Source organism: Podarcis bocagei, assembly GCF_964188305.1.
Source record: "Podarcis bocagei genome assembly, chromosome: 15".
In the NCBI taxonomy this organism is placed as follows: Eukaryota; Metazoa; Chordata; class Lepidosauria; order Squamata; family Lacertidae; genus Podarcis; species Podarcis bocagei.
The window spans coordinates 33,645,021-33,658,983 of NC_138141.1; the positions used below are offsets into that span (position 1 = coordinate 33,645,021).

General features: G+C 47.0%; 1 protein-coding gene across 1 annotated transcript in view; it reads left to right on the top strand.

Moving 5' to 3' along the window:
- The window catches only part of CAMKK1 (calcium/calmodulin dependent protein kinase kinase 1), an 81,486-nt gene that overhangs the window by 52,502 nt on the left and 15,021 nt on the right, over positions 1-13,963 (top strand). The window contains exons 8-12 of the mRNA XM_081173042.1: positions 739-760; positions 2,610-2,698; positions 11,023-11,222; positions 11,470-11,523; positions 12,333-12,406. Of these exons, the coding sequence (XP_081029168.1) occupies positions 739-760; positions 2,610-2,698; positions 11,023-11,222; positions 11,470-11,523; positions 12,333-12,406 (439 nt within the window). The remainder of the gene's footprint in view (positions 1-738; positions 761-2,609; positions 2,699-11,022; positions 11,223-11,469; positions 11,524-12,332; positions 12,407-13,963) is intronic.

The following is a 13,963-nucleotide window of genomic DNA, read 5'->3' on the forward strand; positions in this document are numbered from 1 at the left end:
GGGAAATACAGACGAGCTGTGTGATCAAGTGGGGCAAATGGGTTTCAAGCGGAGCAACTGCAAGTGGGACCTGCAACAAAATGCCGCAGCGTGCGGTTACCCCTGTTTAGTGTTTCAGCCAGCCATCCATGACTCCCTTCAGGTTGCTCCATTCCGTTCCTCTCCTCGCATTTTCTGATCCCTCCCACAACAGATAATCAGCATGCTTTGTGCTTCATTTTCATTCTTCTGGTGGGTTTTATTGGTTTCTTGAAGAGGGGGGCTTAACTTCTTGAGAGGTTGCCGTGTCCCCAGCCCAAGAGCAAGCTGAAGGTCCACCTGTCAGAAATTATTTAGCTGTGATTCCTGCCTTGTAGAGGGTTGGACTGGATGTTCCTTGAGGTCACGCCCACTCTGTGATTCCCTTGGAGCAGTTTATAGAAGTGGGACCTGCACAAAATATTATTTCATAGAGTTCTCCAGTTCAGGGTCCAACTCAGCTACCCATGTCCATTTCCAGGATACTCCATTCCAGTCCCCCACGCCCACAACAGCCAGCCGGTGTTCCATGCCCACTGAGCATGCACCTATATGGAGGATGGGTAGTGTAAATTCAGCCACAGCACAATCCCTTGCATGCTTATAGGACTTTGTTCAACATAAGCGTGTACATAGCCTTGCAGCCTCAGAAGTTAAAAGGAAGGTGATTAATCAAGCTCGTCCTTTATTTATTTTTCTTCCCTTTTCCGTCTCTTCCAGTGTTTGACCTCCTACGGAAGGGGTAAGTAAGTAGCTTGAACCTGACTGCTAGATAACGGCCAAAGGCCTGTCCAAAAGATGTTTTAAGTTGGATGTTGCCTCAGGCTCCAACCAACCTGGTGCCTTCTAGATGTTTTGGACTACAACTCCCATCAGCACCATCATCAGAAGTGCTGGCTGGGTCTGATGGGAGTTGTAGTCCAAAGCTTCTTGGGAGGGTTTCCGGGTTGGCCAAGACATATTTCAAATGCTTAAGCAGGCAACAAAGTAATAGCAGTGGCTGAGTCAGGCATAGATCTCCCATTCCTCATAAAAATGTTAATCATCACCTGAATTCATTCCTTGAAAATGTGAAGTGTGAAGAACAAGTGTTGGCACGTTAGCGGACAAGGATTTATTTTTTCGATTATTTAATGGGTTGCATCCATTAGTCATTCTCCGAGTCGGCCTATTGAAATGAATGGGCATGTATGAATCATATCTACTTTGAGGCTTTTTCTACAATCGAGGTATATACATTTTATGAAATAAATTAAATAAATACATCTAAATGGGGTGGTATTCAACTAAGGTTTACTTGGGAGTTCACCTATTGAAATTAAGAGGCCCTACTTCTTCATTAATTTCAGTCAGTATGCTCCGAGTCAAACTTAGCTGAATACCATCCGGTAGGTCTACTCTTGAGTATGAAAATTTTAGTGGCAAGGTTGCTCACTGTGGCAAGACACTCTGAGGATGTAACACCAATCCTGACCCAACTGCACTGGCTACCAGTTAGTTTCCAGATTCAGATCCAGTTAGTTTCTCAATTCAAAGTTCTGCTATAAGGACCACCTCTCACCATATGAACCAACCTGGACTCTGTGATCATAAACTGTGGCTCTTCTTTGTGTGCCCCTTTCATGAGATGCCTGGGGGGTGGGCGACACAAGAAGGGGCCTTTTTAGTGGTGGCTCCCCACTTGTGGACTGCTCTCCCCAGGGAGGCTCACCTGGTGCCATCATAACATAGCTTCAGACTCCAGACAAAAAACATTCCTTCTTCATTGGGCCTTTGGTTTCTAACCATCTATGGCCTTTTTGCATGGGCAGAATAACAACAACAACAACAACAACAACAACAACAACAACAACAACAACAACAACAACAACTATTATTATTATTATTATTATTATTATTATTATTATTATTATTATTATACCCCACCCATCTGGCTGGCTGGGCAGCTCCCAACAGAATATTCAAAACATGATAAAACATCAAACATTAAAAACTTCCCTAAACAGAGTTGCCTTCAGATGTCTTCTAAAAGTTAGGCAATGGGTTTATTTCCTTGACATCTGATGGGAGGGCATTCTACAGCTCAGGCGCCACCAGAGAAGGCCCTCTGCCTGGTTCCCTGTAACCTCACCTCGCAGGGAGGGAACCGCCAGAAGGCCCTCGGAGCTGGATCTGGGCTGAACGATGGGGATGGAGACACTCCTTTAGGTAGCGTAGGTTTAAAGAATAAAATAAAATAAAATGCTGGTTTTAATGTACTTAGGTGTTTGCTTTTTGCTTAAGAAATTGTAACATGCTTTGAGTTGCAAAAAAAGCGACTAATAAATTTAATTAATGGTAGCAGTAGTAATAATAATACGACTGAGACTGGGTAGGTTTTTTAAGTATGTGGATTTTATCAGTATTTTATAACACTTAGAGAGGGTTTTTCTAAAAGTTGAGCAGTGTATAAATGTAATAGGATTTCCATGGAGAATAGAGGGAGTCAGGTTTGATTGCAGCTCCACACTGAACATGTCCTTCCCAGGTTGGTCTTATGTGATGATATGAAAAGGCCTTTCTTGGTTCTCCTTTTTTTACCCCATTTTTAGGCCTGTCATGGAAGTGCCGTGTGACACCCCCTTCACTGAGGAACAGGCCCGACTCTACTTAAGGGACATCGTCTTGGGCATTGAATACTGTGAGTATCATAATGACACGTTTCCATGGCATTCGGGCGGCCGGGCACCCAAAAACAAATTGGGGTAGGCCGCGTTCTGCAGCCTCCAGAAGCATATTTGGAGCTGGCCTAGGACCTGCTTTCTAGATTGTTCCGGGCCCTTCTGGAAATATGTGAGAGGTTGGCACAGCATAGGCCTGGTGGTCTCCAGCTATGTTACATCCACCTTCCGTATCTGAAGGCCCCTGGAACATAGGCGCCTGCCGACTCAGACCTTTGATCCATCAACTCAATGTTGCCTACACTGACCGGCAGTGGTTCTCTGGGGTTTCAGACAAGAAATGTTCCCAGACCCACCTAAATACCTTGAAGGTATTTGAAGGTGACTATCAAATCACCTCTCAGATAAAGCTCTTAGAAGGTGCACTCCTGGTTGCCTATCAGCTGAAGGTACATCTTCAGAGTTGGGTTCTGTAACTGCAGATTGGCATGTGCAGTGGTACCTCAGGTTACATACGCTTCAGGTTACATACGCTTCAGGTTACAGACTCCACTAACCCAGAAATATTACCTCGGGTTAAGAACTTTGTTTCAGGATGAGAACAGAAATTGTGCAGCGGCAGCGCAACGGCAGCAGGAGGCCCCATTAGCTGGGGTGGTGCTTCAGGTTATGAACAGTTTCAGGTTAAGAACGGACCTCCAGAACGAATTAAGTACTTAACCCGAGGTACCACTGTACAGTGACCTCCTTTGAACTTTGACAGGTGTCCGTTATGACATTTGTTCTGCCCGCCTGTCAAGGTTGGCCCATGGAGATGGAGGAGGAAATAAGGTTCTGATCCACCAGCGAGATCCAGTTCCTCAACCTTAATCTGCTTTATATTGGAGTCAGGCCATTTGCCTATCTAGCTCAATACTTCTTACCCTGACTGGAAGCAGCTCTTAAGGGTTCCTGTGCAGAAGAGCCTCTAAAACAAAAATGCAACTCTGTGTGTGTGTGTCTGTGTTTTAAGACTTATAAAAAGAACTTAAATTCTGTTGCAACTCAGGGTTGTGCCCAGTATTATTCCTTCTCAAAGTAGACCCATTAACAGTAATGGACTAACTTGGGCTCATTAATTCCTGTGAGTCTACTCAGAGCAGTTGGATATGATCCTTAGGGTCCCCACCTGTTAGGTTAAGGTTACCAGACGCCCGTTTCCCAGGGACAGTCCCCAGATTTACAAATCAGTCCCCTGACAAAATCCACTGAATTCGACTGAAGTTGAAAAGTGTCCCCGGATTCATTGGGGGGGGGGGGGGAAATCTGGTCACCTTATGTTAGGTACCTTCCAAAAGCCAGGCTGACCTTGCCAGAACACCCCCAAAGCTACAGTAAAGGCATAATGTGTGAATGATTACTCTCCTTTGTCTAGACTCCCTCATTCCTTTAAAAAAAATAAAAATGCCCCCCCACACCCTTTGCAAGGCTCAAGCTGTTCTTGTTATAGTGAGGAGTACAGGGTGGAGGGGAAGAATCAATTTCTCCACCCGCCCCCCCCCCTCTGCTCACTCCTTCCTTCCTACAAATCGTAACACCTTTATTGATTGCGTCCAGGAAAGCCCATGGCGGTTAATGTGGAGACGGGCAGCGCAGCAGCCTCAAGGGGGAGGTGTTTTAATCTGCGGTTGAACAAGCAAGTTTAGGAAGAAGAAAGGGCGGTGTGTTTGTGTGTGTGTGTGTGTGTGTGTGTGTGTGTGTGTGTGTGGACTGTTGATGAAACCACAGGGAGGTTGCAAGCACCGCAGTCACTCACTTTCGCCTTGATTCGCAAGCTCAGTCCTGCTGCGGTGCTCCCAAACTCCAACAGTGGCAGACAATGTCAGCAGTGCCCTGTGTGCCGCCTAATTTTGGCACACACAGACCCCCTCCTCTCGCCTTCCATTGTTCGCGCTCCCCTATGTCCACCTCTGACTCCAACCTCGGTGTTAAAGGGAAGCACCCAGATATAAACACCCCCTGGGTTCCTGAGGGCTCCGCCATCGACCCCCGTCTGGTTTACCTGACATAGGGGCTCTGCCTAAGTCAGATATGTCATTTTTCCTTTCTTTCTGTCAGTATAGGGCAGCTTCCTACACTCTAAAGCAGCCCTCTATTCAGAATAATCAGGACTAGAACCTTGCTTTACTTGAAGTAAGAGACCATAGTTCATTGGCAGGGCATCTGCTTTGCATGCTGAAGATAATAATAATAATAATAATAATAATAATAATAATAATAATAATAATAATACAGTGGTACCTCGGGTTACATACGCTTCAGGTTACGCACTCCCACTCCGCTAACCCAGAAATAGTGCTTCACGTTAAGAACTTTGCTTCAGGATGAGAACAGAAATCGTGCTCTGGTGGCGCGGCAGCAGCAGGAGGCCCCATTAGCTAAAGTGGTGCTTCAGGTTAAGAACAGTTTCAGGTTAAGAACAGACCTCCAGAATGAATTAAGTACTTAACTTGAGGTACCACTGTAATAATAATACGGTAATTTATTTATACCCCGCCCATCTGGCTGAGTTTCCCCAGCCACTCTGGTCGGCTCTCGATCGAGTGTTAAAACCAATACAGCATTAAATATTTAAAACTTCCCTAAACAGGGCTGCCTTCAGATGTCTTTTAAAGATAAGATAGGTGCTTATTTCCTTCACATCTGGTGGAAGGGCGTTCCACAGGGCGGGCGCCACTACCGAGAAGGCCCTCTGCCTGGTTCCCTGTAACCTCACTTCCCGCAATGAGGGAACCACTAGAAGGCCCTCGGCTCTGGATCTCAGTGTCCGGGCTGAACTATGGGGGTGGAGATGCTTCCTCAGGTATACAGGAAGATCCAGTCCCCAATGGCATCTACAGACAGGTATGGTGTCTTGGACTGGTTGGACACAGAGGAATGGTGGGAGGAGCCAGCTGGGGAACCACCAAGGGAAAAAGACTCGGATTGTGGTTGGTGGCTCAGAGGGAGAAGAGGGAGAGGACTGGGATGAAGAGGTTTTGAAGAGATAGCAGGGCTTAGTGAGTGGGGAGAGTCTGTGGCAGAAAGAAGTCCATAATCAGAGGCTACAGAGGGACCAAGAGACAGAGATGAGTCAGGCTGATGCAGAGTCATGGGTGTCTGTCCTTCTTGCTGTGAGCAGCTCCCCTCCCTGCTGGTCTCCCAGGACCAGGAGAGGCATGAAATGGGAGGAGCAAACACAGGAAACACAACCATGCAGGCTTAGTCTCCGATTGCTTGGGGGAAAGCTTGGAGAGGAGGCGACTTGGGCAGCTGTGAGAAGACGGGACCTTCAGTCTCAGCAACTGCTTCACGGAGGGTAATAATAATAATAATAATATTTTTTTTTTTATACCCCGCCCATCTGGCTGGGTTTCCCCAGCCACTCTGGGCGGCTTCCAACAAAACACTAAAATACAATAACCTATTAAACATTAAAAGCTTCCCTAAACAGGGCCGCCTTCAGATGTCTTCTAAAAGGCTGGTAGTTGTTTTTCTCTTTGATATCTGCTGGGAGGGCGTTCCACAGGGCGGGTGCCACTACCAAAAAGGCCCTCTGCCTGGTTCCCTGTAACTTGGCTTCTCGTAGCGAGGGAACCGCCAGAAAGCCCTCGGCGCTGGACCTCAGTGTCCAGGCAGAACGATGGAGGTGGAGACGCTCCTTCTGGTATACTGGGCCAAGGCCATTTAGGGCTGTAAAGGTCAGCAGCAACACTTTTGTGCTCGGAAATGTACTGAGAGCCAGTGTAGGTCTTTCAAGACCGGTGTTATATGGTCTCGGCGGCCGCTCCCGGTCACCAGTCTAGCAAGACCTACCAGAGATGAGTTGCTATGGTCATTAGGCCTGACACTCCTGTGCAGATCCTCTTTCTGCTAATAAAGAGTTAACTCCAACTTGCTCCTTGCGATTGACTGCAGGCTCGCTCCTGTCTTATGGCTGGGGAATGTCCCCCTGCCTGGAACCCCAGAGAGAGCGGCTGCCAAGTCAGTGTTGACAAATACTTCGTCTGACTCAGTGGAAGGCAGTTTTCTATGTTCCTGTGACCTCTCCCCGCTGTTTTCACTTCCCTTTAGATTCCCCCCACCCTACATCTCCCCCCCCCCCGCTGCAGATTTCTTTTGATAGGGTGTTAAATCATTCCTCCCCTCCAGATGCTGTGATGCGAAGCCGATAGCTAAAAGAGTGTTTCTGTGGCGGCAGCGCCTTATGGAGTGCTCTTTGTCCTTGAACTGCGGCAAGCAACTCTGCTGATCAAATATAATGCGGCAAGAATCGGCAGACGGCATGATGTGCCATTGTGCTTGAAGTGCATTTGTTCATTCATTCATTCCCTCTCCCTTCCCTCCCTCCCTGAATGGTGGTGGAATCTGTGTGGTTTCCAGGCTGCTGGCTTCCAGGCATGAAGATGCCAGCGAAAGAAAACAGGCTGTGAGGTTTCATTTCAGACATTTGCAGTAGCTTTCTTTCCTCCTTTCATCTATAATTTCAGTCAGCCAAACTTACTCTCTCTGGTCGCATTTGCACGAAACATTTTAAAGCACTGTGGTACTGCTTTAAACCACAGTTAAACCACAGAGCCTAGGGCTTGCTGATCAGAAGGTCGGCGGTTCGAATCCCCGTGATGGGGTGAGCTCCCATTGCTCGGTCCCTGCTCCTGCCAACCTAGCAGTTCGAAAGCACACCAGTGCAAGTAGATAAATAGGTACCGCTCCAGCGGGAAAGTAAACGGTGTTTCCGTGCGCTGCTCTGGTTCGCCAGAAGTGGCTTAGTCATGCTGGCCACATGACCCGGAAGCTGTATGCCGGCTCCTTCGGCCAGTAAAACGAGATGAGCGCTGCAACCCCAGAGTTGTCCGCGACTGGACCTAACAGTCAGGGGTCCCTTTACCTTTACCTTTTACTGCTTTAAATAGTCATAGTTCCTTCTCCCCCCACCTTGCAAAAAAAACCCGTAAAGAATTCTGGGAGTTGTAGTTTCTTGAGGGTGCTGAGAGTTGTTAGGAGACCCCCTGTATTCCCCTCATAAAGCTACAATTCTCAGAGGTCCCTGTAAAAAGAATTGATTTGAAAATTGCTCAGCTAGGTGTCGCTGAGCCAGAACTCCCATCCGTTCCAGCAAGTGTGGCCAGGGATGATGGGAGTTGTAGTCCAGCAAGATCTAGAAGGCCAAAGGTTCCCTAAGCCAGGAGTAAGAGAAGGTAGATTGAATTATGAGGCTGGTGTAAAAATGGAGCTTGTTTATGATTTGTTCAAATTGCAAAACTGCAAGCCTTGATATTAGTAAAGATACACACACACACAAAAAAAAAATATTTAAATTGAAAGAAGGGAAAATAGGGAGGGAGAGAGGAAGAATAGGAAGAGAGGGCAAAGATGTCCCATAATAATAATTTTAATAATAATAATACCCCTCCCATCTGGCTGGGTTTCCCCAGTCACTCTGAGAGGCTTCCAGCAAAATATAAAAAATAATAAAATGTCAGACATAAAAAAACTTTCCTGAACTTTTCAGATGTTTTCTGAAGTTATGCAATTATTTATCTCCCTGATATCTGACGGGTGGGTGTTCCACAGGGAGGGCGCCACTGCTGAGAAGGCCGTCTAATAAGTAGTAGTTGTGCAAGTGGTTATCAGTTGGTTAGAGCGTGGTGCTGATAATGCCAAGGTTGCTGGTTTGATCCCCATATGGGACCTCTGCATATTCCTACATTGCAGGGGGTTGGACTAGATGATTCTCAGGGTCCCTTCCAACTCTATGATTCTAAGTTTTCATGACAATGGGAAGTAGTGTTGTTGTTTTTCCCTCCCCTGGGGAACCTTGACAGAAGCGGCGACAGGAAAGCATCCTATATACCAAGGATGCGTCTGAGCAAGGAGCTGAACTCTCCTTCATGCTTGTTCCTGCACGTAATGATTACCTGTCACAACCAACTTGGGAGCCCATTTGTTAGCTGAACGTTTTGCCAAAGCAGCTCTTCGGATCAGCTCCTGCCAGAAGCCATGATTCATTCTGCACTGGCTCTCTGTTGGTGGGGAAGCTGCCCGGTGTGGGCCCAAATGAAGGCTGGGTCTCAGTTCCCTGCCCTCCCCAGTTTCTTAAGATGTATGTGTTATAAGGGGAAGAGTACTGGCACGCTAGCTGTCGTGCCCTTGGGAAATGCTGCGCGGGGGTCTCAGGTGGGTGGAACAACCCTCCTGTCAGTCATCAAAGTCATCCCTCCTGGAGTCAGGACAATTAAAAATGATAGAATTGGAGATCTGGAAGGGACCTCAATAGTAATAAATGATAATTATTTATACCCTGCCCATCTGGCTGGGTTTCCCCAGCCACTCTGGGCGGCTTCCAACAAAACACTAAAATACAATAACCTATTAAACATTAAAAGCTTCCCTAAGCAGGGCTGCCTTCAGATGTCTTCTAAAAGTCTGGTAGTTGTTTTTCTCTTTGACATCTGGTGGGAGGGCGTTCCACAGGGAGGGGGGCCACTACCGAGAAGGCCCTCTGCCTGGTTCCCTGTAACTCGGCTTCTCGCAGCGAGGGAACCGCCAGAAGGCGCTCGGCGCTGGACCTCAGTGTCCGGGCAGAATGATGGGGGTGGCGACGCTCCTTCAGGTATACTGGACCGAGGCCGTTTAGGGCTTTAAAGGTCAGCACCAACACTTTGAATTGTGCTCGGAAACGTACTGGGAGCCAGTGTAGGTCTTTCAAGACTAGTGTTATATAGTCTCGGCGGCTGCTCCCAATCACCAGTCTAGCTGCCGCATTCTGGATTAGTTGTAGACCTCAAGGGCCATCTAGTCCAACTCCCTGCAATGCAGAACTCGCAACTAAACTGACAGATTGCCATCCAACCTCTGCTTGAAAATCTCCAGTGAAGGAGAGTCGCATCACCTTCTGAGGTGGCCCATTCCACTGTCAAACAGCTCTTACTGTCAGAAAGTTCTGCCTAATGTTTAGTGGAAAGCCCATTTCCCGTAATTTGAAAGGCTGCGTGATTTGCTAGGTTCATGCAACCAAGAGAACAGCAAGAACCTGTATTTTAAATTGGGGTTTTTTTTCTTTTCTTTTCCCCCTATCATGTTTTTTTTCTTTTAACTGTGATTTTATTGGTGTTAGCCACCTCTGGCCAGGGAGGGCGGGGTATAAATAAACTTTATTTTATTATTATTATTATTATTATTATTATTAAGAAACAGTTGCTAAGTAGGGTCTGATCCAAGCCTTAGCCCAGGAAGTTGTAGGAATGCAGGCATTTGCAATGATGGAATTCCTCAAGCATCCGTAAACCAACTGTTTTGACTGATAACATAGCAGGACCCTTTTCGTAATGAATTCATTTATTTGTTTGACTTAACACACACACACACACACACACACACACACACACACACCTGCTCACGTAGCCCTGTTGACATTCTCCGTGTGTTGGTTGGCAATTTGCCCTCCTTACCTTGTCCCATTACCCAAACTGGCAGACTGCAAGCTGGGCACTGCAGCAGCGCTGCTGCGGCATTAGAGATGCAGGTCACATCCATGCACCAAAAACTTTTTTTTCTTTTGCTGCAAGGGGATGGCTACGCAAAAGAAACTGACCTCAGACTCTGTACACCTACCATGTCGAGAGGTGCAGAGTCTTTGCCTTGAGGCTGAAATTACCTTGATTTATGGCACAGCTGCCCTTGGAATACATTCATACATACATAATGTTGTTTCTACGTTGCCTTCCCATAGTTAAAACCATCCTCAAGGCAGCTTATGCAAGAAAGAAGTATGTAATGGCAAACATAACAAAGGTAGTCATAAACAAGAACTGAAACACTGAAAATTACACAACCAAATCGAACAATTTCCACATTAAATAAGATTTAAAATGAAGATGCAAAACATTAATATTAAAAAACAACAATTGAAACAAAACAAAAAACCCCTAAGCAATACCCCAGTACAAGAACTGTACAGAACAGCAGGACCTTCTGCATTCAGTGCAGGTGCTCTAACCACTGAGCTACAGCCCCTCCTCCATCTGGAGAGAGGATCAGATCTCTCTTAGTTATTGGGATCTTTCACTCGCAGCCGTGAACAGAAAGTCTCTCTCGTGTGTATTGAGTTGTGCACAGCAGCAAAAAATTGCAAACAGGAACAAAACAAAAAAACCAGAGAAAAAGTAAACAAAGAATTAAAAATGCAAACCATAAAATGTCACTGCCTGGAGGGACAAAAGTGCATCTCCAAAGGGATAATAAAGCTATATAAAAGTAAAAGGATTATCCACTACTGATTGAGAATAAAGGTTCTATAAAAGTTCTCCTCTCCACCTCTCTTCAGTACATTACCAGAAGATCATCCACCGGGACATCAAACCTTCCAACTTGCTCTTGGGGGATGACGGGCACGTCAAAATTGCCGACTTCGGAGTGAGCAATCAGTTTGAGGGCAGCGATGCCCAGCTCTCCAGCACTGCTGGGACTCCAGCCTTCATGGCCCCTGAAGCCCTTTCTGAGTCTGGGAAGAGCTTCAGTGGGAAGGTAGGATGCTGCTTATGTGATGTGGACCCCGCTTGGGGAGGGGACCCCAATAAGAGCCCAGTAAGAGCTGAGCATGCTCATTGGCCACAGAATGCTGACTGGCTGTAACCGGGGTTGGAGGGTAGCAATGGGGAAATGGGGAAGAGGTGGAGTATTCTGAGTGGGGGCGCTTTATACCACAACATTTTGTTGCAACCCCCCCCCCCCCGAGATCTGATTTTTAAAAAATCTGTTTGCTTCTTTTCAGGCACTAGATGTCTGGGCCATGGGGATCACACTATTTTGCTTTGTGTATGGAAAGGTAAGATGTCTGTGAAAGGGGGACGGGTTTTTGTGGTGGTGGTTGGGGCAGGGCCGGCCCACCCTTGAGTCAAGGTGAGGCAGGTGCCTCAGGCAGCTGGATCTACAGGGGCAGCAGATTATTATCATTTATTAGAATTATATGCTGCCCTTCATCACAAGACCTCAGGGTAGTTCACAGAGCAAAAACACAAGAACAAAAGTAAATGGTTAAAACAAGAACAAAACAGTGCCCACCAAACACATTTATCAGGCTGCAGAATATTAATCAGCCAGAGGCTGATTAATGGCCTGAAGTAATTTCTTTCTGGAGCTGTTGTTGATGATGGTTACTAATTGCCAAATGATTAGATAAAAGAATCCTGAGCAAATTATAAAAAGAACATAAATTTCAGGCAGGCTCATGATGGAGAAGGAAGGCAGTTATTAAGCGTGGAACTGAAAAGCGTCTTGTGTGAAGATGTTCTAAGAATCTCTCTGCAGGAATCATAGGGGCCAAGATCTCTTCACACACCCCACCCCAATAAAATACTTGAGGGGGCTGGTCCCCCTCGAAGTTGATGACCATTGCCATTCAAATGGTGTGTGTGCGACACATCTTGTGACCTACCCCACCCCCAATATTTTAATTCAAGTTGGCACCCCTGGCAGGAATGCCCCAGCCTCCTTGCAGAGCTGAGCTCTCAGGGTTCCTTGGGACTGGTTATAGAGTTTTAGTCTGTAAGTGCAAAGGAGAGGGCTAAAGCAGAGGATTCACAAAAGCATGCAAACCTTTGCTCTGTTTTGCTCTGTCTTTGCTCTGTTTTGCAGTGTCCTTTCATTGATGAATTTATCCTTGCTCTTCACAACAAGATCAAGAACAAGCCGGTGGATTTCCCGGAAGAGTAAGTAAGCTTTGCAGGTCGCAGTGGAGCACAAGGTTGCTGCAGATGACTGGGAATCCCAAGTGAGGAGAAGGGCTTCTGTTGCCCTCAGGTCTTGCTTGCAGACTTCCCATTGGGCCTTCTGGTTCGCCACAGTGAGAACAGGATGCTGGACAAGTTGTGTCTTTGGCCTGATTATCTTAACCCACAAGTTTGCATTCTCACTACCTCTCAGAGAGAGCCAGTGTGGTGTAGTGGTTAAGAGTGGTAGTCTCGTAATCTGGGGAACCGGGTTCGCATCTCTGCTCCTCCACATGCAGCTGCTGGGTGACCTTGGGCCAGTCACACTTCTCTGAAGTCTCTCAGCCCCACTCACCTCAGAGTGTTTGTTGTGGGGGAAGAGGGAAAAGGAGAATGGTAGCTGCTTTGAGACTTCTTCGGGTAGTGATAAAGCAGGATATCAAATCCAAACTCTTCTTCTTCATTGTGGACCAGAGGAAGTGGTTTTGCTTCACCTCGCAGCAGCATTGAGCACAGTTGACTCTGGCATTTTTCTGAGCCCCCGGAAGGAGTGAGATTGTGACTCATTGCTCCGGTCATTGCTGACACTACCAAGTTAGACATTGTTGTCATTTTCCAAGTTAGCCATTGCTAACATTTACCAAGTTAGGCATTGCTGACCTTTAGCAAGTTAGAGCCCCCCCCCTAATGAGTGCTGCACCATTTGGTTATCTGTTTTTCTCCTCTTTTCTCCCCTACCAGCCACTCTGTATATGTCCTGCCTGACATGAGAGAAAAGTCTTTCCCTCCCACAGCAAAGGCTACACCCAGCTCCTCCCATTCTGAGTGGGCAGATATAGCATCCTGGCTTAGTGGTTCTCTGGCACTTTCAATAAGGGCCAAGTCACAGGTCCAAGAGGGAAGACAGGATTGTGGAATTTCCACCCAGGGAAATGTGAGCGGGGCTTGTAGTGGCAGCAGCCAAGGACAAGAAACCGGGAGCCAGCCTTGGCTTCAAAGATAGATGGAGAAGTATAAATAAATACATGAATAATGAGTCAAAATGAAATATTTTAAGAAAAATATCTAGAGTGCACAGGTTTTGCAATGGGTCTGTGCATCTGGCTGTTAACCTGGTTGGTGGTTCGAGTCTACTCAGGGATGGCAGGATTCCTGAATTGCAGATAACTAGTAAGAGCTGTTTGACTGTGGAACAGTCTCCCTCGGGTGGTTGTGGCTTCTCCTTCACTGGAGGTTTTTAAGCAGAGGTTGGATGGCCATCTGTCATGGGTGCTTTAGCTGAGATTCTTGAACTGCAGGAGGGCTGGACCCTTGGAGGGGGGGGTCCTTTCCAACTCTAGGTAAAGGTAAAGGGACCCCTGACCATTAGGTCCAGTCGTGGCCGACTCTGGGGTTGCGGTGCTCATCTTACTTTATTGGCCGAGGGAGCTGGCATACAGCTTCCGGGTCATGTGGCCAGCATGACTAAGCCACTTCTGGTGAACCAGAGCAGCACACGGAAACACCGTTTACCTTCCCACCGGAGCGGTACCTATTTATCTACTTGCACTGCGTGCT